The 24,645-nt window shown below is 46.2% G+C and overlaps 1 protein-coding gene across 2 annotated transcripts in view; it reads left to right on the forward strand.

The window, feature by feature from the left end:
- PIGL (phosphatidylinositol glycan anchor biosynthesis class L) overlaps positions 1-21,148 on the forward strand; it is a 71,441-nt gene extending 50,293 nt beyond the window's left edge. The window contains exons 3-7 of one of the 2 annotated variants that reach the window (XM_070393251.1): positions 9,974-10,064; positions 14,152-14,219; positions 15,623-15,654; positions 17,108-17,241; positions 18,679-21,148. In XM_070393251.1, the coding sequence (XP_070249352.1) occupies positions 9,974-10,064; positions 14,152-14,219; positions 15,623-15,654; positions 17,108-17,241; positions 18,679-18,777 (424 nt within the window). In that variant the 3' untranslated portion in view covers positions 18,778-21,148. The remainder of the gene's footprint in view (positions 1-9,973; positions 10,065-14,151; positions 14,220-15,622; positions 15,655-17,107; positions 17,242-18,678) is intronic. The other variant, XM_070393252.1, reaches the window with a different exon arrangement.
- Positions 21,149-24,645: the final 3,497 nt, after the last annotated feature.

The following is a 24,645-nucleotide window of genomic DNA, read 5'->3' on the forward strand; positions in this document are numbered from 1 at the left end:
GATTTTTGTTTTATTTTTGTGTTGTGTGTGTGTGTGTTAAATATGTTTTTATTGATTTGAGAAAGAGAAGAAGGGAGAGGAAGAGAGAGAGAGAAACATCTATGTGAGATAGAAACATCTATTGGTTGCCTCCCACAGGCGCCCCCAACCCAGGGGTCAAACTCACAACCTTTTGGTGTATGGGACAATTCTCCAACCAACTGAGCCACCAGGCTAGGGCCAAATTGGCAATTTTTACAAAAAGATTCTTCACACAAACTTTGCAAACTGCAGACTTTATTTGTTGCAGTAATATGAAATGGATCTTTCTGGGTAAGTGAGCGCAGGCAGTGTAAATGACTTCACATAACACCTAACAGCCATGGTTTGCAAATCCCTTTCATGTCCTATTGATACATGGAGCTCGGGGTGTGGACTCTTCCTGTGGGTTCTTATCCTACAAAGTTTGAAGAATAAAATTCGTGGCTCAGGATTTTAAATAAAAATGTGGAAGTTTATTGGAAGCATATACAAACTCCCCCTGAGCAGGGATCCCCAAAGGGAACACCCTGGGTAGGGGTCCCAAAATGGGAAAAGCCTGCTTGCTCTCTCTAATGGGAAAAAAATCAATCTTCTGAGTTTCTTTGTCTCTGGGTTTATAAATGCTAGGAGTTCTTTGTCTGAACATGACCCTTTCTAATTGGACTCTTCCTTCATGTATGTCCTATGTTTTCCTAATTGGTCACTTACATAGTATCAGTTTCAAAGTTCAAAGCCCACCTGGTGCCCCCCTTATCTTGCAACACCTCTATCCTCTGTGAGTGTATACCTTCCCCTTCCCCTTACCTTCTGACATTTCTCTTCTCTGTAAAAGTGAGATAAGGCCGAAACCGGTTTGGCTCAGTGGATAGAGTGTCAGCCTGCGGACTGAAAGGTCCCGGGTTCGATTCCAGTCAAGGGCATGTACCTGTGTTGCGGCCACATCCCCAGTGGGGAGTGTGCAGGAGGCAGCTGATCGATGTTTCTCTCTCATCGATGTTTCAAACTCTCTATCTCTCTCCCTTCCTCTCTGTAAAAAATTAATAAAGTATATTTTTTTTAAAAAAAGTAAGATAAGCATTCTGGCTGCCCCAAACCCTCACGTATGCATTCCTCTCCCGTGGACCCCCTCCACTCCCCATACTCCCTAACTGCCTGCCCTGTCTCTAAAATTCCTTTCACTAGGAGAAAGGAAAAACCCATTTTATGGTTAGGGTTGGAAGCTTTAAGCCTTACGTGGACAAGGGTCTCTTAGGACAGCAGTTCTCAACCTGTGGGTCGCAACCCCTTTGGGGGTCAAACGACCCTTTCACAGGGGTCGCCTAAGACCATTGGAAAACACATATATAATTACATATTGTTTTTGTGATTACTCACTATGCTTTAATTATGTTCGATTTGTAACAATGAAAATACATCCTGCATATCAGATATTGACATTACGATTCATAACAGTAGCAACATTACAGTTATGAAGTAGCAACGAAAATAATTTTATGGTTGGGGGTCGCCACAACATGAGGAACTGTATTAAAGGGTCGCAGCATTAGGAAGGTTGAGGACCACTGTCTTAGGACATTTGGTCTTTGGGCTGCTAACTGCATTGCTTTTTATGTGTGCTCCTCTTTTTTCAGTCCTCTAACTTTTCTGTCTTTCCTTTCTCCTTTGCTTATTTCTCCCCCGTTTCTTTTCCCTACTGTTTATCTTAGGCTAGTCACTGGTGATCTTGAGACACCCCCAGAAGCTGCCTGCCTCTGCTTTTTAAAGCACATCTTCAACCTCCCTTCAGCTTAGATCTTCTCAGGGTTTCTACTGGCTTCAGCAGCCTCGCTCCTCAGAGCAGGAGGCCCCGGTGGCCCTGTGGGCAGCAGCGTTAGCAGTCTGAGGCCCTGTGGGACTGCACAGGCCCCAGGTAACCTTTCGTGCTCTCATCTGGCCTGTGTTCAATGAACTCAAGTGACCTTTGCCAGCCTTGGACGACAAAGGAAGTAATCAAGTTTGGAAATGTGCTTGGGGTGGGTGGGGGAGGGGCCGGCTGAGCCTTCCAGCTGGGCCGCACCAGCCACAAGACCAAATAAGGGTGTGCAAGCCGCCCGTCTGTACGAAAGTTCAGAGTGCAGTGTGCAAAAGTGGGACTCGGTTTTCAGAGAGATAAGCTGTTACCCAACCCCGGTGGAGCTGCAGTGGCAGTGCCCGTGCAGCCAGCCCCTCCCCGCAGGGCTGCGGCTGGGAGGGGAGGCCTGGCCCGCGGGGCTTTCCCCAGGGAGAGTGGGGAAGGGGCTTTCCTTGCGGGGCCTTGTGACTTGTGACTGAAGGAACTGACAACCCACAGGTTTTACCCAGCGTTTCCATGGCTGCTGACAGGGTTCCAGGGCGCAGCCAGGGTGAGCCATTAGCGTGTAGAGAAGGTCAGCGTGTGAGGACTCAGCCAGCGGGAAAGCAAACGTTGTGTTTATGAGCCCTCACAGGCCAGCGGTCTGACTTGTTTACTGAACATAAAGGTCTAGGGCAGGGCTAAGTTTGGGGCACTTCCCAGCAGTGTTAACACTATGTTTGCTAAACACACCCCAGGGTGGGGCCTGTGAGGATTGTAGTTATTGGACCAGAAGATTGGCAGAAGTCGGCTTCCCCTGTTGTGTTTGATAGCTCGCAAACACCCACCTCCTTCTCAGAGGCCTTCCAGCCGGACACAGTGCCGCAGTCTCCCTGAGGTGCTTCCTGTGGCACCCACTGACTGAGGGCAGCACCGTGAGCAAGAGATACTGCTACCCCAGGCTGGCTCTCTCCCTCCTACCCAGCCCGCTCCTTCCCTCTGCAAATCGCTCGCATCCTGCAGCCAAGCCGCCATGCAAAGCTCGCTCTACTGGGCCTGCAGCTTCCTGAGGGAAGGGAACAGGGTTTGTGTTCATGTTTGTATCCCTAAACCTTAACCCCAGGCTTGTGTGCCTAGTCCCGAGAGGCTCCAGGGCAGTGCTTCATCCTCTCAGAACCCTGCTTGGGGCGGGGGGGGGGGGGGGGGGGGGGGGGGGGGGGCGGGGGGGGGGCGGGGGGGGCTTCAGATCCCTCCTCCCAGCCTGGGCTGTGTGCTGGGGTCTGGCTGGTGCCACCTGACAGCTGCTCACCGAAGGCCCTGTTCTGCACCCCCTCCTTTCTGCTCTAGGTTTTCTCTGTCATTGCTCAGAGACTCAGGTGCCCAAGCCTGCTCAGCCCTCAAGTGTTGAAGAGTTAATACCCCGTGAAGATAAATAGCTCTTTCTCCTCTGGACAGCTGAGCAGTTCTGAGATGCTTTCATACAACTTCAAACAGTCCCATGAGATCACGCAGCCAATGCTCATGCAGGGGTCAAGTTGATAAAGCGTCCTGTGTGGATTCTCCCTCCCTCTGTCACTCCTGCTTCCAGGGGTCACACACCCCAATAAAATACACATGAACCTTAGGCTCTGCTTTCTGGGAAACCCAGATGAGGATATCTACAGAATCTGACACATCCAGAGCCCTTTCTCTAGTTCTCTCGCAAACTTACTTTGCTTTCAAAATTCAATTCCTCTAAATACATTTCTACTTTCACATGTCTCATTCTTTTAGACTGGGAAGTCAAAACCAAAATTAAACTTGAGTAACTTGTGGATTTTCTTATTTTGTGTTGCATTAAATTCCTTACCTTAGGTGTATCTATATTTCCTTTATTTTTGCTTTGAAAATGCCCCCAAACTCTGTGATCTTGAGCATTTCTCATAAGCCACAACACAGGAAGTTAGAGAAATCGCTCCCTGGTGGCAGGACAGCAGAACTTCGGACCTCCTCCCTTTAATGGCCATGACATTGGCATCTCTGCCTGAGCTGACTTTGACTTTTAGGCTTCTCTACTTATTTCCTTAGAGTAAATTTCTAGAAAGATAAGATCAAAGGCACAAATAATCACATATAACCAAACAGCTCTCTCAGTGTAGCAATTTAAACTCCCACCAGCAGCGCCTTTCCCTGTGCCCTTCTCCACACAGATGTCCTGCTTTAATTTAGCATTTCTGTGATTCTTTCTGAAAATTGGAAGAATATATGTTGGCAGCTTACATTTCTTGTTTTATAAAATACCTGTTTCTTTAAATAATCTTTTTTTTTAAATTTTTTTTATTGATTACAAGGGGAAGGGAGGAGAGAGAGATAGAGACATCAATGATGAGAGAGACTCATTGATCATTTGCCTCCTGCACACCCCACACTGGGGATCAAGCCCGCAACCCGGGCATGTGCCCTGACTGGGAATCGAACCGTAACCTCCTGGTTCATAGGTGGACACTCAACCACTGAGCCATGCTGGCCGGACTCTTTAAACAATCTTTGACAGGCTTTTAGATATTTATAGTTATTGTTGAAAATATTCCAGATGTCCCCTTTTCCCCCCATTGACCCCCTCTACCCCACAGTCCCCTCAGACCTTCATCACCCTATTGTCTGTGTTCATGCATTATGCATATAAATCCTTTGGTTAATGTCTCCCTACCCACACCTCAACCCCTGGCTTCCGTCTGAGATTCCTTAATCCGTTACATGCAATTTATTTTGTTCTTTATTATTATTTTTAATTTAAATTCTTTATTGTTTAAGGTATTACATGAGTCTCCTTTTTCTCCCATTGACCTCTCCCTAGCCACTCTCAGCCCCAGCACAGGCTCTCACCCCACTGCTGTCTGTGTCCATTGGTTATGCTTATATGCATGCATACAAGTCTTATGGTTGATCTGTTACACCCCGCCCCCCTTTCCTCTGAGGTTTGAGAGGTTTGACAGTCTGTTTGATGCTTCTATGTATGTCTCTGGATCTATTTTTGTTCATTAGTTTATGTTGTTCATTATATTCCACATATGAGTGAGATCATGTGACACTTGTCTTTCTCTGACTGGCTTATTTCTTTAATAGACTTTTTTATGGTTTTTAATTTTTTTTAATTTACTGATTTGAGAGAGAGAGAGAGAGAGAGAGAGAGACATCGATTTGTTATTCCACTTATTTGTGCATTCATTGGTTGATTCTTGTATATGCTCTGACCAGGGATCGAACCCACAATCTCGGCACATCGAGACAATGCTCCAACCAACTGAGCTACCCGGCCAGGGCCACCTTTTTAATGTTTTAAACAGTCCTCACACTTCCTTTGTGAAGGACCTTGGAAGTTCTGCCTTTATTCCCAGTTCTCTATTACTGCCTTCTTATCAGGTCGCATCACCTGATTGATTTGAGATATAGAGTGAAGACCTAATAAAAAAAACTCAGGCCTCTAACTTGGAAAGTCTGGGTACAAGGTCACTCGCCAGATATTGCAGAGATCTAGTCTTATTTCTGAGCTGAGAGCGCTCCACAGGCTGGAGTCTCCCGAAAGAGGGGGAGCACATCGAGTAAGGGCCATACCACCCAGCTGCTGCAGCTCCCTGGCTTTCCCGGTCCTCAGAGCCTCTGAGTGGTCATCTCTGTTTTACTTGCCAAACCTGGGTTTCAGCCCATTATATCCCTCTGCCTCCGCTTTACATCTCAGCAAACCTACCAGGCACATCAGCACCTGAGAGATTGCCATACTCTTTCATTAACATTGCAATAAGAACCAGGAAGAACGTTGCTAACAAGTAAAGAAAGTTTCTAGGCTGGGTAACTTTATTACCATTCCCTGTAGCGCTGTAGACCTACACACACCTGGGAAGGTAACGAACTGCTGAATACCTGACTATTGTTGAAGCCAGTCTGCTGCAGGGTTCACATTTCAGGTCAAATAGGAAGGGTGATGCCTGGCTTTAAATCTAAAGCTTGACTGCTCTGAGGCTTGACTACTGCTTTCATACTGGCTTTGGTTTACATACATGTGGTTCCCAGGAGAAAGGTTGGCCTATAAAAACACTCCCTTAATGCTGCACTTCTTGCAGCTAACACACTTTCCATCTGCTCTCCGTAACAGGATTCTGGAGAGATCCACACATGTTCACTTCACCTTGACTCAGAAAGTACATTTTTATCACGTTATCCCCCAAACATAGTGAGAGATGCAGAGAGTTTTGTATAAGGATGCTCATTACAACCTTTTACTTTACTAAAAATTGGAAACTGCCTAAATCAGGGGTCCTCAAACTTTTTAAACAGGGGGCCAGTTCACTGTCCCTCAGACCGTTGGAGGTCCGGACTATGGTTTAAAAAAAAAACTATGAACAAATTCCTATGCACACTGCACATATCTTATTTTGAAGTAAAAAAACAAAACGGGAACAAATACAATATTTGTATTTGCATGTGGCCCGCGGGCCGTAGTTTGAGGACCCCTGGACTAAATAATCAATAAAATGGAGACTTTAGAAATTTACGTCATATGTAAATCAGGATTTGGTAATGCGGCAAATGACAGAAAACCCCAGTAACTGCAACAGGAAAAGGTGTGCTGTCTGAGGCTGTTGTGAAGGTTGCATTCTTTTTTGTCACTGTTGTGTCTGGCCTTCGTTCCCTAATATGACTTCATGGACCAAGATGGCTACTTTAACCCTAGTCCTCAGGCACAAACCCCAGCCAGCACGAGGGACAGCACTGAGAATTATGGGTCAGAGGTCGTTCACCAGCTGTCTCTTGCAACACTTCTGTTTACATTCTGCCAGCATGTTTATCTAAGGCGTAATTGTTAATCCATCAGAAAAGAAAGCAACTTTGCAGAAGTTTTCATTTGAACCCAAGCCTTGAGTTGATTAGGGTTGAACTTGAGGCCAAGGACAAGTCAGGCAGTTGATCTAGAAGGAGTTACTTTTTTTTTTTTTTTTAACGAGGACACTTCTAAGAAAGCTCCTTTCTTTCTTTCTTTCTTTCTTTCTTTCTTTCTTTCTTTCTTTCTTTCTTTCTTTCTTTCTTTCTTTTTAAAATACATTTTATTGATTTTTTTACAGAGAGGAAGGGAGAGGGATAGAGAGTTAGAAACATTGATGAGAGAAACATCGATCAGCTGCCTCCTGCACATCTCCTACTGGGGATGTGCCCGCAACCAAGGTACATGCCCTTGACCGGAATCGAACCTGGGACCTTTCAGTCCGCAGGCCGACACTCTATTCACTGAGCCAAACCGATTAGGGCTGGAATTACTTTTTTTACATTTATCTGTTTGAAGTTTCCCAGTGTCAAATTTTATGTTTTCCTGCCTTGAGGGAAGGTGATCCATTGAGATACCTTGCTGGCCTCTGCACTTTATACAGTGTTTTGCCCCTTATTTGTTTTATCAAGTTGCTAACTTCCAAAGCTCTTACTTGTATGTTTCAACCCTCGGTCTGGTGGGTATAGCAGCCTTTGGCTCCACCAAATATATGCAAAACACTAGTAAAATGTAGAAGTTCAAAACATTTACTAAAAATCACTAAATTGTGCATTTTATTTATTTTTAAACATTTTTTTATTTTAATACATTTTTATTGATTTCAGAGAGGAAGGGAGAGGGAGAGATAGAAACATCAATGATGAGAGAGAATCATTGATTGGCTGCCTCCTGCACGCCCCACACTGGGGATCAAACCCACAATCCTGGGCATGTGCACTGATCAGGAATCAAACCTTGTGGACCTTCTGTTTCATAGGTCGATGCTCAACCACTGAGCCATGCCAGCCGGGCTAAATTGTGCATTTTAAATGGGTGGATTTTATAGTATGTAAATTATACCAATAAAGTAGTCTTTAAATATACAGAAAAAAATAAAATATAGGGTGAGTAGATTAGACCAGTGATCTCCAAATACAGGGTAGAGCCAAAATAGATTTAGAGCTATGAGTACACAAAACACAGTTTAGTCTTGTATTATTATTCATTAATTACTGCATTATTGTCCACAGAACAACAGTAAACCTACTTTTGCCCCACTCTGTATTTTTTATCATAATTCCCTGACAAAAAGAAATGAAATTTGAGTATGCGTTTCCATATTTGTGGGTTATTCGTTTAAATTGTGTACACATTAAACTCTGTTATATGATATAAAATAGCTAAAAAAATAGAAATTTAAACAGATAGAAAAATATAGATATAGAAATTCTAGTGATTTCTTGCTTTCCCTCCACGGATCGTCTTGCACATCTCCTGGACCACTGACCCAGGCAGTCGGCACAGAGCTCTGCAAGGGCCTCCAGAGCAGGAAAGAGAGGGGGGTTCTTTTTTTTTTAAGAAGCTGACATTGGGCTAATGCCTCAGTGATAGCCACTACTTTGACATTTACATACGCCTCGCCAGTCTTTAAATGCTTCCTCTCATGCATCATCTTATTTGCTCTGTAAAGAGAAATGAAGTGAATCAAAATAGGAGACAGATTGGGAAGAATCTCGAGTGCCTTACCAGAGGAGTCTGGACTTGATTGTAAGAGCAGTGCGGCCATATCGATGTGTCTGATCCAAGAGCCCCTCTGATGGGCTTTCCTCTCCCCGGTGAGAGGGCAGAGGCGCCGAGGGAGCGGCCTGGAGTCACACCTGTCCTGTGGCCCTGCTCTGAGTGACGTGCCCTGGATCAGCAGGCCCGAGTCTCCAGATAATGCAGACCGCGGTGGCTCGCCCACTCAGGGACTCATCTTCCAGAACCGGGGATTAGTAGGCTTAGCCTCCACTGCCCACCCTTGTCCTTAGCCTGCTGCTCCATCCACATGACTACTATTGGTTTCCAGAATGATGCCATACATTTCGTGGGCTTCCCCACCAGGAGTGTGCATGCAGCTGTTTTCACACTAAGGTATTTTCCCCTGATTCCTGTCTCTTTTTCCCTCCAGCAGCCAGAGCTCAGCAGCTCATGTTCTACATACCGTAGTTACCTCTATTTCCAGGAAGTAGGGCTAGGCTTGTACTGTCTCTGTTATCTCCCTGTCTGTCCCCACCAGTTGAGCTGTCTGTCCTACTTGCTACAGGCGCAGTATGAGAGCTACGTGGATGCTGTTTGAAAAGCCTAAAGCTTCCTGTCCTCCACAGAAGGCACCGAGGGCTTTGGTAGAGGTAGCAGTGAAGCGGTAGAAATAACTATACTATATATATATATATTTTTTTTTTAATATAAATAGCCATATTATTTAGTGCTGAGGCTCATGCCACTTTCATGCTGAAAAACCTTCAGGGACTCTCCCTTGACCAGAGTCCTAGGAGGGTCAGTGAGTGGCTTTTGTCCACAGAGAGGTTAGAGCAGCCTGCCAGGTGGGGAGCAGTGAGAGCCTGGGCCCCCGGGTCACACCGTGGGTGTTGCCATAGGGCCTGAGCCAAAGAGAGATGATATCTCTTTATAATTTCTTCAAGAAGGGGTTCAAGTTGAGGCCTTGGCCTGTGTCAGGTGATGCCATAGATACATGTACCAGAACGGGACAGGAGGACACAGGTCTGTGGTGTGGACAATGCAGACACAGATCCGGTGCAGAGCCAGCTGCAGACACCACTGGCCGAGGCAGGCCATGCGCTGCCTCATTGCGGATGGCATGTTGCTGGTGCCCTGGTGATAGAGCATCTTGGTTTTGCATCAGAAAACCTGGTTCAGACCCCACTTTAACAACCTTTCAAGCAAGCTACTTAATGTCTCTTAAAAGGATGTCCACGAGGTGGAATGAAGCAACACGCCTTTGAACTCTTTTATTTAAAACACTATTACTGTTACTCTTATAAAGACACATGTCACTCGGTGCCGGGTTGGCTCTTACTTACCATCTGTCTCTCCAACTTGTAGACAAAGTGTTGTCTCATTGATGTCTATTTCTTCCCCTCAGCAACGAGCCCAAAGCTCCCGGCGTGTTCTGTGGGGTTGTCCATCGATTTCTAGTTGTGTGCTGTTTCTAGCGTTTACCTAGATTTTTTCAACAAAAATCTGGATGTTACGGCAGCCCCCCTACAATTCCTGTCACAAGACTGGTGCCCACCCGGGAGCTTAGGGAGAGGTTTGCACCTGGTTAGAAACGGTGCTCAAGTTGTGCTTCTTCCTTCCAGGGATTTCCCAGATGACCCGGGTGTGGAGTGGGACACAGAGCATGTGGCCAGCGTCCTCCTCCAGCACATAGAAGTGAATGACATTAACCTGGTACGGGACGCCCTCCCAGTCACACCTTTCCTGTGGTCACCCTCCCCCCCCCCCCCGACCCCCCCCCCCGCCACCCCTCAGCCCATCTCCAGGGCCACTCCAAAAGAGGCGAACCCTCCACGCTCTCTCTCAAACCTCCTGATGACAACACACCTTTTGGGAGACTAAGTAACCAAACTGCCAGCGCTCCGAGGCAGAGGCCTTTCCGTGGTGTCCTCTGTCCTGCCACCTAAAAGCTCAGGCCCCCAAGGAGCCTGGCCTGCAACTCTCATTTGTACAAAACGTCCCCTTTCACCGAGCATTTTCACATTTAGAGTATTGTTTTAACTTCAGAGGTAAAGGTTATAATCTCATTTTACATCAAGGAAATTGAGTTTCCAGAGGCTGGCAGCTAGCCCAAGTTCAGCAAGTGGCAAAATTAGAACTTTCATCCTCAATTTCAAAAAAACACAAGGATAAATTCACACCCACAGGGAGAACATTTGAGACCACCATAGAGGAAATTCACACTCACCTGCAGGGGTGGGCACGCCTGGGAACCCCATCCGCTCTCTCAGGATCTGCGGGAGCGGCCCCGCCAGTAGTCAAGTTTAAGCCTGCTTACCGTCTACTTCTAAAACAGAAAGTGGTTGCAGAGAAAATACTTAAAGGGCAATAGCTGAAACTTTTCCAGAATGAGAAAGGCCTTAACCTACCATTTCAAGCAGTCCAGTGAGTCCCACAGGAGGAGGGAAACCCATACGCAGGTATATCATAGTGGAACCGCAGCACACCAAAGAGAAAGGACATCTTAAAGGTAGCAACGCAAAAAGCCAAATCACCTACAAAGGAGGAACTTTTTCTCTTGTTGATATTTTCTCTGGTTATTGAAATCTAGAGAAACATTTTTCTAAGCTGAGGATAAACTTGCCAGTGTGGGAGGAACCTAGACCTAGGCTTTGTGTGAGCCTTTGAAAATAACAAAGGTCCCCTACCCCCCACCCCACACCAAAAATGTGAAATGAGGAAGAAACAAAGACATTGGAGAATTTGAAAAGTGCCTGAGGCAAACTCCAGTGGCCCCAAATCCCCACGTGCCTGTGACAACCTGGCCCAGCGGCTAGCTGTCTGCTGTCCCGACCGAGCGCTAGACACTCAAGCCTGTGTTGCTGCGTGGTTCCGCACACTTCCACGTGGCTTTATTTATTTTTTAAATATATTTTTATTGATTTCAGAGAGGGAGGGAGAAGGGGAGAGAGACAGAAACATCAGTGATGAGACTCATCAATTGGCTGCCTCCTGCACACCCCCTATTGGGGATCAGGCCCGCAACCCAGGCATGTGTCCCTGACCAGAATCAAACCCGGGACCCTTCAGTCTGCAGGCCGACGCTCTATCCACTGAGCCAGACAGCTAGGGCCCACGTGGCTTTATTTTATCTTCACCTCAACCCAAGGAGGAAAGGAGGGCAGGTGTTATTTTCCTGATCCCTCAGAGGATGAAACAAGACATTGGAAGTTGGAAGAACTCCCAGTGGTAAAGTTCTGTGACTTGCCCGACGGGCTGGGGCAGTGGTTGGCAAACTCATTAGTCAAGGGAGCCAAATATCAACAGTACGATTGAAATTTCTTTTGAGAGCCAAATTTTTTAAACTATATAGGTAGGTACATTGTTATTAACTTAATTAGGGTACTCCTAAGGCTTAGGAAGAGCCACACTCAAGGGGCCAAAGAGCCGCAGGTGGCTCGCGAGCCGCAGTTTGCCGACCACAGGGCTGGGGTAACTAGTGTCCTGAGTGGAGCAGCTGCAGCCCCTGCACCCACCTTGTTACATGAAGAATGGGATCAGCCCTAGCCAGTTTAGCTCAGTGGATAGAGCATCGGCCTGCAGACTGAAGAGTCCCGGGTTCGATTCCAGCCAAGGGCACATGCCCAGGTTGCAGACTCGATCCCCAATAGGGGGCATGCAGGAGGCAGCCGATCAATAATTCTCTCTCATCATTGATGTTTCTATCCTCTATCCTCCCTTCCTCTCTGAAATCAATAAGGAAATATACTTTAAAAAAATAAAAAGAATGGGATCAGCACTTGAGTTAGATGGTTAACTGGTTTTTTAATAGACTGTATTTAAAATTTTTTCATCTACAGTTGACAACAATATTATTTTAGTTACAGGTGTACAACATAATAGGCTGCTGTTTTCCATCCACAGCAAAACTGAGCAGAAAGTCCATACATAACCCCTGTCCTCTGCAATTTGTTGCAATAGTGAACCTGCACTGACACATCATCATCACCCAAAGTCTATAGTGTACGTGAGGGCTCACTTGGGTGTCGTATATTCCATGGATTTTTAAATATGCATAATGACATATATTCACTATTGTATGATTAGCTTTTTATAAATCTTTAACTCAGATTTTTTTTAACTTTTTTTTTAATGTATTTTATTGATTTTTTACAGAGAGGAAGGGACATGGATAGAGTTAGAAACATCGATGAGAGAGAAACATCAACCAGCTGCCTCCTGCACACTCCCTACTGGGGATGTGCCCGCAACCAAGGTGCATGCCCTTGACGGGAATCGAACCTGGGATCCTTGAGTCCGCAGGCCGACGCTCTATCCACTGAGCTAAACCAGTCAGGGCATTAACTTTTGATTATAGAGAATTTCAAGCATACAAAAGTAGAGGAAATAGTTTAGTGAACCTCTATGTTCCTATTACTCAGCCCACCTCCCCCATCTCCTACATTATTTTGAAACAAATCCTTTTCATCATATTTCCTATTTAAGTATTTTAGTATGTAATTCTAAAAGACATTGAATATTTCATTAACATTAATATCATTATCACCCATAAAATTAATTCATATCAATGTTTTGCATTTCCAATAGTCTCATGCCATAAATGTGTTTTTCTTAAAGAAAACTAATTTGTTTTTCTTTTTATAGCTTGTTTGAATCAGGATCAGTGGATAAGACTACATTTTCTTTCCATCTGTACCCCACCCTCCAGCCTATGCTCAGTAAAAGTTAGCTGCTCACAGTTTCCTGTACATGAAGTAAACACATTTTATGTGGTGTAGTATCGAAAGACCAGTCATGCCCGGCCAGTGTGGCTTGGTGGTTGCACGCCGACCTATGAACCAGGAGGTCACAGTTTTATTCCCAGTCAGGGCACATACATGGGTTTCAGGCTCAATCCCCAGTGGGGGCTGTGCAAAAGGCAGCTAATCAATGATTCTCTCTCATCATTGATGTTTCTATCTCTCTCTCTCTCTCCCTTCCTCTCTGAAATCAACATATATATATATGAAAAGAAAGACTGGTCATGAATTCCTTCCCAGCCTCTTCCAATTCCAGTTTCAGGACCTTTGTCTATGCTATGTGGTCAGCTTCCTCCTCTGGGGACAGCTTCCTTCTTTCCATCACCCCTAACCAACTAGTACTATTCCTTTTTCTGGGTCCTTGATTTCTCTAAAATATTTCTTTTATCCAAGTTATCCTTTTATTATTATTATATTATCATTATTATTATTTAAATTGTTCTTTGGGCTTTTTAAAATCCATCTATGTAGAACTGAAATGTTGGAATCTAAGTTTTTAGTTAATAAAGAGTTCTATATTTGTGGAAATGGAAGCGGAGGCCGTCTATGAATAAACGTATTTCTGCTGTGAACTTAACCCCAGGCCATGGTGGAAATTGTCCCCTAAAGCTTTTGTGCACTTAGTAAGGCACAAGGAAAAGAGACCGATAGCGCAGGCAGCATCATGAACAAAGACCACACGGCAGCCAGCCAGGAAAACTAAATGTGCTAATAACTGGCGAGGCAGATAAAGACAAAGCTACTCTGAGCTTAGTAGCACATCATGGCTGAATTTCACTCTGCTCCGCCGTCAGGAACAAGAACAAACGGCAAAACTCCTGTGGAAAAGGCTCCATACAGTCGGCCACACCCATAGTTACACACCACTGATCTGAGCCAGAGTCAGTTCAGATATGCTCAGAGCGTGAAGAGTTCACGGCCCTGCTCTCTTCTGTCCTGCCCAAGGGAGGGCACAGCTGGCTGGAGTCAGGGCAGGAGTGCAACCCTCTCTTTCTCTGCAGGTGGTGACTTTCGATGCCGGGGGAGTGAGTGGTCACCGCAATCATGTTGCTCTGTATGCGGCTGTGAGGTACGATGCACTGGGTCATGGGGGGAGGCGTTTGTCATTTGCTCGGAGGGATGGTTTCTGAAGCACCGTGAGCCCATGAAACGGCACTGTTAGCAGCGAGCGGTGGTGGCAGTGGTGGTGATGGTGCTCATACATCTCCCTTGTTCTCCCCGTGAGAAATCTCTCACAAGTCCTATTGTTTCATCTCCCAAACAGCTGCGTGTGTGTGTGTGTGTGTGTGTGTGTGTGTGTGTGTGTGTGTGTTTTACACCATGGACACAGCAAAGGGGTAACTGATTTAATTTCTCTCTTTGCTTTGACCACTGAAACCTTTAGGGCCAAATTTGCAACTCTTAGTAGCACATGTACGAGACTTTAAGGATTGAGTTGTGTAAACCAGTGTGCCTCCTGGCTTCATCTTTTTTTTCCTCCCTATTCTCATTCATTTTTGTTGTCATCTGTTTTATATATATGTATATTCTTTACCCAAGGATATGTTTTTATTGATGAGAGAGAGAAACATAGATTGGTTGTCTCCTGTATGCGCCCCAACTGGAGATCGAACCCACAACCTAGGTATATGCCCTGACCTGGAATTGAACCCGAAACCTTTTGGTGCACCGGACAACACTTTAACCAACTGAGCCACCCAGCCAGGCTATTGTATATTTTATACACTATTTCATATCTTTCTTTGCAGGAGGGGGATGTATATATATAACATGAAATCTCATTTGTACTTCACAATCACCCTATTTGACTGATGTGGATTTTACCAGTAACAAATAAAACCTGAACCTCGAAGATATTAGGGACTCACTCAGGGTCATACGAACGTATGTCCTGTTTCCCGTTCTCAGGAGAAGGGCTTCCCATGGGCGCCTTGGCAGCAGCTTGGTAGACCTGGCCCAACTGCCGAGGAAGGAAAGGGGCAACTTGAAGTGAAGGGCTTATCTTCTCACCTTCTCGGCAGGCCCAGCCTTCTCAGCCGGGAGCAGAGAAATGCGTGACGGTGGAATGACCTTACCTGTCCAGTTGGGCCTGCTCGTTTCACCCAGGCAGGGAGGCGGTTTGCCCGGCACTGCCAGGCTGGGGTGGCAGAGGCAGCCCCAGACCCCAGGAACCCAGGGGCTCCATTTAGTGCCTCGTCTATCTGCTGCCTCTGCATTCCCATCCAGTATCAGAGCCTTCCAGCTTCGTCCCTAACGTGTGTGTCGCCCCCTGGAAGAGGCTATAAATCATCACCCACAGTCTTTCTTTTTTTTTAAATTTTGTAGCATAAATCTATGTGCCAACTTATGCAAAAGAAACGACCTAGAAGCTGACCTGGAGGGACCATGGGCATGGCAGGCTTCCCCGGCAGGCCCTTCCTGTTACCTGCAAAGATCATCTTACTCCTCTCTCTCTGTCCTTTCCCTCCCCAGGACCCTCCATTCGGAAGGGAAGTTACCTGAAGGTAAGCCTGTCCCTTGTGCTAGAGGCCGCTGGGTCAGGGAAAGCCATGTCCCCTAGGAAACCTATTAGTGTGAAATGTGTAAACGTGGCTACAGAGAGCTGCCCTAGGCCAAGCGGAGGTGGGTGGGTGGATGGGGAGACTGGCCACCCTCTTCCTGACTTGGCTCAGGGTTCTGTCTATTTGGGTCCCCAGGTCTCAGAACCAGGGTGTATCACTGAGAAGTGCCCGGCCAGGCAGGCAGCCCCCATGCGTTGGGGGGAGGCTGAGGGTGTGGTCAAGGTTCCCCAGAGAACCAGAGCCGATGGAACCAATAGGAGAGTATTTAGTTACCTATTTATTATAAGGAATTGCTCATACAGTTATGGAGGCTGAGAAGGCCCAGGATCTGCCTTCTACAAGCTGGAGGCCCAGGGGAGCAGGTGGTATCATTCTGTCCGAGCCCCAGGGCCCAAGAAGCAGGGAGCCAAGATCCCAGGCCCAATCCAGGGCCTGAGGGCCGATGACCAGCATCCCCTCTCTGTCAGGCAGAAAAGGAGTTCTCCTCTCCTTGGCCTCTTGTTCTCTTCAGCCCCTAAATGGATGCTTACACGGACGTGCTCACACACACACATACACATACACACACACACTCACACTGGAAGGAAATCTACTGACTCAAATGCTAATCCCATCTGGAAACACCCTCACGGACACCCAGAAATCATGTTCAGCCAATCATCTGGGCGCCCTGTGGTGCAGCTGACACGCCAGGCCCTGCCCACTCGCCTTCTAGCTTTCTCACGGGTGGGTGTTTTCCACCTCTGGTGTTCGTAAAACTCTTCCTAACCCAAAGGATGGTGCATGCCACCCCCTGCCATATACTGTGTGATGCCGCTGCTTGACCTGTGAGCTAGTGTCTGGTCTGTCAGAGGGACAAGGCACATTCCTCCCAGGAATGCTGTGGAGATGAAAGATATGAAAACATATGAGCATGTGCCCTTTCTCAGGGGCTTACTGAGGTCACCAAGCTGTGAGGTCTTTGGAACTTGGCTATAGTTTATTTTATTCTTATTTGCTAACTTTGTGAGACAGGCAGGTCCCACACTATCAACACCATTTTACAGATGAGAAAACTGAGGCTCAGAGAGGTTAAGGGACTTTCTTAGTTCTTTAGTGACCAAGCAGGAAGCAGACCTCTGGCCTCCCAATACAGAAATTCCTGTCTCTGTCCTCTTTCCCCTGGCCCTGAGGTAGCCAAATCCCAACCTCTGGCAACCAACCTTTTCTTGCTAGGACTGTAGCAGGGAGAGGCAGCAGGCCAGGTGTCCTGTGGTCCTTTCACTCTTCTCATCGGTGAAAATGATGGACAAAGGGCCACTGCCCCGCCCTGAGCCCCAAGGGGCAGGTAGGGTGCTCGGGAAAATCTGTCTGGAAGCAACAGCTCTTCCCTCCTCCCCCTCCCTCCCCCACCCAGGGTGCACGGTGCTCACGCTTCAGTCTGTGAATGTGCTGCGCAAGTACATCGCCCTTCTGGACCTGCCCTTCTCTCTGCTCCATGCCGGCGACGTCCGCTTCGTGCTGACCAGCAAGGAAGTGACACAGGCCAAGGTGAGGACTGCAACTTCCTTCACACCCCACTCCAGATCTGCCCCAGACTCCGGCTCCTCAAACCCTGGCCTGCAGAGGCCCTAACAGAGACCTCCCCCAGCAGCCAGCCTCTGCCCCTGAGTGTCAGTACTGGTGCTGGACCTGGAGTCATAGATTTTCAAGAACTACCTTTTTTTTTTTTTTTTACTGATTATAAAAATAAATAATACATGCTAAAAAAGTAAATAATAACATATGCTTATTGTAGAAAATCTGGAAATGCATAAAAGCATCAAAAGAAAATTAAAATAATAAAATTTCTTGCAATCCCACCTCTCATATGTAATCCTAGTTAATATGTTGGTTTATATCTTCTATATAAAGAATATTAGATAAATATATGTACATAAGAATATATTTATTCTTATATTTTTAAAAATATATTTTTATTGATTTTGGAGAGGAAGGGAGAGGGAGAGAGAGATAGAAACATCAATGATGAGAGAGAATCATTGATCAGCTGCCTCCTGCACGCCCCTAGTGGGGCGCAAGCCCGCAACCTGGGCATGTGCCCTTGACCAGAATCAAACCAGGGACCTTCACCCGCAGGCCAACACTATCCACTGAGCAACACCAGCTAGAGTGATAGTTCCCTTTATCACTTAAAGCTTGTTGTTGTCACAGGTGCACTCACATCTCTGAAGCCACATATGTCCTGACAAATATAAAACGAGTTATTTAGAGAAAGGTTTATAATGATATTAACTTGGAGAGGAAGATCACTTTGGTACTTAAAGAAAAACAGGCAGAAACCGTTTATATGTTTATATACAGTTAAATCAGTTGCTATTATCCATTCTTTTTAAAAACTGAACTCCCCCAGACCTGTATAACTAGATGATAAACATTTCTTCCACTAGGCAGCAAAGAACCCAGGCCTATGTGCACCATTCTTCCTTCCTCTCTAACAGCACTTGTACTTTCCGGGCTACCGAATTCAGAGGCGTCTGAGCCTAGTATTCTAGCTGCCCCATGAAACACCCTGTGTGTCATGCATGCGAAGTGCTGGGGCAAGGGGATTAACAACGAAGGCTCCAGAGGCAATCGGATGGCTCTGGGTTCAAATGTCAGCCCACTCTGTACTAGCTACTTGAGATGGATATGTTTCCTCATCTATTTTTTAAGAAATAATAATAGTACTTAACTCACTGGGTTGTTACAATTGAAATACTGCGTGGAGACTGAGCGTTACCGCTGCAGCGCATCCTCTGCTGTTACCACAGGGAGCGCTTGGCCATGGGAGAGGGAGGCGGCGTGGCAGCCCGTCCTCGGTTCCGAGGTCACAGGAAGAAACCTGCCAAGGCTCTAGCATCAGTGTGTTGTTGGGAGGAAGATGAAACAAACTAACAGGAAGCGCTCAGTGCCCTTGTTTGCTAACGTGTGCTCTGGTTCTTGCAGAGGGCCATGTCCTGCCACCGCAGCCAGCTCCTGTGGTTCCGCCGGCTCTACGTGCTCTTCTCCCGGTATCTGAAAATCAACTCTCTGCACGCCCTCTGATCCCGGGACAAGGAGAGAAAGGACCAGGAAGCGGCCTGCTCGGGAGCTGGCTATGTCCCTGAGCCGAAGGAGAGCCCGGTGTACCAGGACCCTGCTCCTCAGGGTGGCCAGCCCCTGACGAACAGAGGCCATGCAGGCCGAAGGACTGTCTAAACTTCACTTTCTCCTCTGGGAAAAAACACACAACAACCAAAAACAAGCCCAAGAGTAACCAGAGTTACCCTGCTAGCTTCTTCTATGCTTGTGAGAACTAATATATGTGAAAACCCAGCGTATGGCAGACACCTAGCCCAGCTGCGGCCATGTCAGTGGCCGTGCAAGTGCCGCAGGTCAATGCACAGGTGACGCTGCCGCGCATGTATGCTGTTTCAGAGCCGGCTCACCACACACACACACACACACACACACACACACACAGAGTAGTCTATACTGAGTTAGTTTAACCCGAATTCCTTGATTTATCTTTGTGGCCTATGTATCAGATTTGAATCTAGGGAAAACTTGCTCTTTTTAACATCACATTCAGACGGGGGCAGCCAGGCTCCGATTGCTGTGGTGGGCAGTTTCACACAGAGACGAATATGATGTGGGCCCTACCCTCAGTGAACTTATAATTGAACATTTCAGGTCTTAATATTTTAGGGAAAGCAGGAAATAGGAAGAGAAATCTGGCCTTTTTAAATAAAACACACACACGCTCAATAACCTGATGCCTTAAAATTATACTATAAACAAAAGCATTCTGAGAGGTCAGAATCCAGCTAATGTCCCAGGGAAGCAGCCCGAGGCAGGGAATCTCCGTGGTGGAAAGCACAGGCCCCGCAGACTAGTGAACCTGGGTGGAGGCCAAAATTACCAGCAAGGTAACCACAGAAGAGGTGCCTAACCTCTCTCTGCCTCAATTATCTCATCTGCAAAACAGGTACAGCAATGTACTAGTACCAACCAGAGAGGAGATGCTGCCGGAGGTGCATAGAAAAGGGTCTGGCACACGGTAATGCTCAGGAAAGAGGAGCTGCAAGTATTCTGAGACCTATAGAGAAAACGGGCGTTAAGCAGAGGGACTAGCAGAAATCTGAGGCCTGATACAGAAAAGACCTAGGGCCCAGGCCGGTGGCTCAGTTGGTAGAAGCGTTGTCTCATACACCAAAAGGTTGTGGGTGCAGTTCCCAGTCAGGGCACATAAAAATATGTCCTTGGGTAAAGATTTAAAAGAAAAAAGAAAAGAATCCTGAGTATTCCCTCTGCCTGTCACAGGAAGCCCTGAATTGCTAGCTCCATAGCAGCAGGTTAGAGACCTGTTTCTTGGGTCTCTTCACCCAAACTTGCCTCTCTTTTCGGAGGGTCACCATTGTCTTGAATGCCCCCTGGGGGCCAAATTCGGCTCACAGAGCTATCAGGCCCTGAAGCTGGAATTGAAGTTGCAAAACTGGCCATTACCTGTCTACTAAAAATTTGTCAGCAGCTCCTAATGGCCTTCATGTGAAAGTGACAAAAACAAGCCACTAACACTGGTTGGAGTGGTGGACACTGACCCAGCCTCCCAGACAGGGACCTGAGCTGGTCTGTCCCAGGCTGGCCAATAGTGGGTGGTTCTTGACTTCACGCAGGAAAGATTTCACATTGCCAGTCCAGGTGAATCTGAGAGTATGTGTGTTAAAGCTGGGGACAGTGAAGAAAGGAAGGGCCTAAGATAGAAGCAACAGCAGAAAGTCTAGGTGGGGCTGCTTTGGCTCTAAAAATGTTATAGGAAAGAAATGAGCCAGGCAGGGCTGCTCTGGTTCACTGGAAAGTCAGAGAAAAGGGGGCTTGGAGGTAGTGTCAGAGGGTTATCTTGGGAAGAGTTGCTGCTGCCCATTGCTCCTCTGCTTGCAAGTCTGAGAGGGTAGAAAGACATGGGCGTACTCCTGGGAGGGAGAGTGCACCCTGGTTCCTTCAACTTGAGGGTTTTAAAGGCTGGGCGTTTAGGGGAGGATCTCAATAGAATATTCATCAGTTCATGCTTATGTGCCAAAATGAGGTTTATTTTCTTAATTTCATGTCCTTGGGTGTGGTTGGCACTAATGGGATTTCTGCTGTCTCCCTGAGTAGGATGATTTAAGTTATTTATCCTCTGGTTGGGGAGAAATGTAAACCATTTGCTCCTCAGTGTCCTTGGGTAGTTAGGGAAGATCGGATTTTGTGATTTGCTAGATGGCTGTAAACTGCTTGGCCATTTAATTATCTGTCTCAGTTTCCCTATCCCACTTGTCCTGGCTTACTAGCCTGTCTCATTAAGACCTTTTAAAATGCACATACTCTGTGGCCTAAGAAAATATTTTTTAAATAATTATAAAGGCATTGTTTATTAAAATACATTTCATTTGCAAAATGTAATAGAATCAGCTGTTAACGTGTGTATACATTTTTTAGGACACTCTGTATACACAGACTTCCTGTCAAGATGGCATTGTAGATAAACACAGTACTCACCTCCTCCCACAACCACATCAAGATTATAACTAAACTACAGATCAGCCATCATTCAGAACTGCCTAAAATCTAGCTGAATGGAAGTCCTACATCGAGACTAATAGAAGGAGTGGAGATGAAGAAAGGGCTGGTCCCACATCCACATGTAGTACGTAAAAATCAGGAGAGAGATTTTGGCTGCAGAGATCTCCCTGAGGAGTGAGGGGTCCCAGGCCCCCCAGCCAAGAGTTCCAGTGCCAGGTGAGAAGTCCCCATAACTTGTGGATATTAAAACCAGTGGAGACTGTGGCTGAGGAAGACAGAGGCTGCTGGAGTCCCAGACAGTTCCTCTTAAAGGGCCTGCACGTGGACTCACTTTGACTCACTCCCTCTGAGCTTCAGCACAGAGGCAGCAGCTTGAAAGGCACCAGAGACACACAGGGAGAAACCGAATTGTCCAACATCAGGAGAGAGCTGGAGGTAGTGCTGGCAGAGGCCACTGTTCCTTTTCTGGAACCCTCCCCAACACACACGTATACACAGAGCCAGCAGGCGGTGCTATACCTGAGTCTCCATCATCCTGGCTCACTGTTTGCCCCACCCTGGTGATTCCCTGAGACCCCACCACACCCAACTTTCAGGCTCACCAAAGCTGTTTCCAGTGGCTTTTCCATACAAATGGCCTGTCTTGGATCATGCTTCAGATTTTCCAAACAAGCAGCATTTAGCCTCAGCAAGTCCCATAACTCTGGCTAAGTGGCCCCAGAACTAGCACTAGTATAGCCAGCCTTGGTTCAAAGCATGGCCTCTTTGGGTACCTCCAAGCCCAGCACAAGTAGCAGCCATCTACAGATTGCTTTGTAGTTCATGCTGGATGGTGACAGGCAGGACACAGGCAGCAGCTGACCTTGACCTGCACCTCCTGGGAGGCCCCAGGGCCAGTGCACCCAGTGGACAGCTTCAGACCACGTCAAAGCATCACCACCCAACCACCTCCACAAGCAACACAGTCAAAGGGCAGACTCAGCAGGCACCAGAGCCCTGCTGAAGTCAGTCCTGTTCTCTGGGGTGAGCCCCTACACAGCTGATCCTCTATGGTGGTTAGAGGTTGGTTGTAGGTGATCACACCTTTGATGTGCCAACAGCAATTACGGCTCAACTACAAGAGGAGGGTGTACAAACCCATACGGGTGCACGCTTCAAATGCCTGGCCTGTGTGAACAGGGAGGCTGTGCCACTGGATGCTCCAGAACACCTACTACCTTAGGCCACTCCACCAAGCCTAGGAGAGGTAGGAGCTCCACCTGATACATAAAACGAAACACAGGAGGCTGCCAAAGTGAGGAGACAAAGAAATATGTCCCAAATGAAAGAACGCAACAAAACTCCAGAAAGAGAACTAAACAAAATGGAGACAAGTAATCTACTAGACACAGAATTCAAAGCACTGGTTATAAGGATGCTGACTGAACTTAGGGGAAGAGTAGATGAACTTCAACAGCATAAAAAGTAACATAAAAACCATGAAAAAGAACCATGAAGGACACACTAACTAAAATGAAGACTACTTTACAGGGAATCAACAGTAGAGTAGATGAAACCAAGAATCAAATCAGCTATTTGGAAGATAAGAAAGGAAAAAAAAAACCACTCAATCAGAACAGAAAAAAAAAATGAGGATACTGTAAGGAGCCTTTGGGACAGCTGCAAATGTACCAACATTTGCTTCATGGGAGTGCTGGAAGGAGAAGAGAGGGAGCAAGAAATTGAAAACCTATTTGAAAAATAATGACAGAAAACTTCCCTAACTTGGTGAAGAAAATAGACATATAAGTCCAGGAAGTGCAGAGAGACCCAAACAAGAGGAATCCAAAGAGGCCCACGCCAAGACACATCATCATTAAAATGCCAATAGTTAAAGACAAAGAGAGAATCTTAAAAGCAGCAAGAGAAAAATCAGTTAGTTACCTACAAGGGAGCTCCCATAAAACTGTCAGCTGATTTCTGAACAGAAACTTTGCAGGCCAGAAGGGAGTGGTAATAAATATTCAAAGTGATGAAAAGCAAGGACTTACATCCAAGATTACTGTACCCAACAAAGCTATCATTTAGAATTGAAGGTCAGATAAAGAGCTTCTCAGACAAGAAAAAGCTAAAGAAGTTCATCACCACCAAAAATGAAATGTTAAAGGGTCAAAGAAGAAGAAGAGGAGGAGGAGGAGGAGAAGGAGGAGGAGGAGGAGAAAGAAAAGGAAGGGGAAAGGGAAAGGGAAGGGGAAGGAGGAGAAGGAGAAAGAGAAGAAGGAGAGGAGGAGGATGAAGGAAGAGGAGGGGAAGGGGAAGGGGAAGGAGGAGAATAAATATGAACAATAAAATGGCAATAAATACATACCTGTCAACAATTGAATATAGAAAACAAAATAAATGAATAAGCAGAACAGAAATATATGGTTAGCCACAGAAAACTTTTTGACAGTTGCCAGATGGGACAGGGGTTCAGGAGATGGGTAAAAAAGGTAAATGGATTAAGAAGTACAAATTTATTGTTACAGAATAGTCACGGGGATGTAAAGTACAGCATAGGGAATATAGTCAATAATGTAGTAACTATGTATGGTGTCAGATGGGTGTGAGCTTTATCAGGATGATCATTTAGTAAAGTATGTAATGTCTAATCACTCGGGTATACACCTGAAACTAATATGACATTGTATGTCAACTATAATTGAAAAAATTTTAAATGATTTTATTTTTATATATAATTTTTAAATATATTTTTATTGATTTCAGAGCGAAAGGGAGAGGGAGAGAGAGATAATAGAAACATCAATGAGAGAATCATTGATTGGCTGCCTCCTGCACGCCCCCTACTGGGGACCAAGGCATGTGCTCTTGACTGGAATCAATCCTGGGACCCTTCAGGCCAACACTCTATCATCCACTAAACCAAACCGGAGGGCTTAAATGATTTTAAATAAATAAATAGTAAAAACAATAATGGAAGCTCAAGCCCTGGTCCAGATGCAAAGGGATGTTTCTTATCAGTGGCCAAATTAGTAATCTGCAATATCACGAAGAGGCTACGTCTTAACACAAAGAGGGGGAAAGAGCTGAGAAATGCAAACCATGGTGGAAAATGGACTTGAAAAATACATTGAGGAGACCTAACATGTGAATAGCGGGCATTACAGAATTTACAGATAGGAAAAATAAAGAAACCTGAGTCAGCGCTTCGGAAGGGTGCACCATATCCTAGCTATCGTTAGTGTTTTTGAAAAGATGCACAAGCATGCTGGCAAAATTTCTAAATGTCAAGTGGGGGAGGGAGATAAAAGTATTGCAGAGGTCTCCTCTGGGTTCGAGGCGGGAGCTGGGGAGAAGTATCACGGTGCAGGGCAACGAGTTGCGGACAAACAC

This window comes from Myotis yumanensis, unplaced genomic scaffold (genome assembly GCF_028538775.1).
Source record: "Myotis yumanensis isolate MYYU_CA2020_CCGP unplaced genomic scaffold, mMyoYum1.0.hap1 SCAF_16, whole genome shotgun sequence".
NCBI lineage: Eukaryota > Metazoa > Chordata > Mammalia > Chiroptera > Vespertilionidae > Myotis > Myotis yumanensis.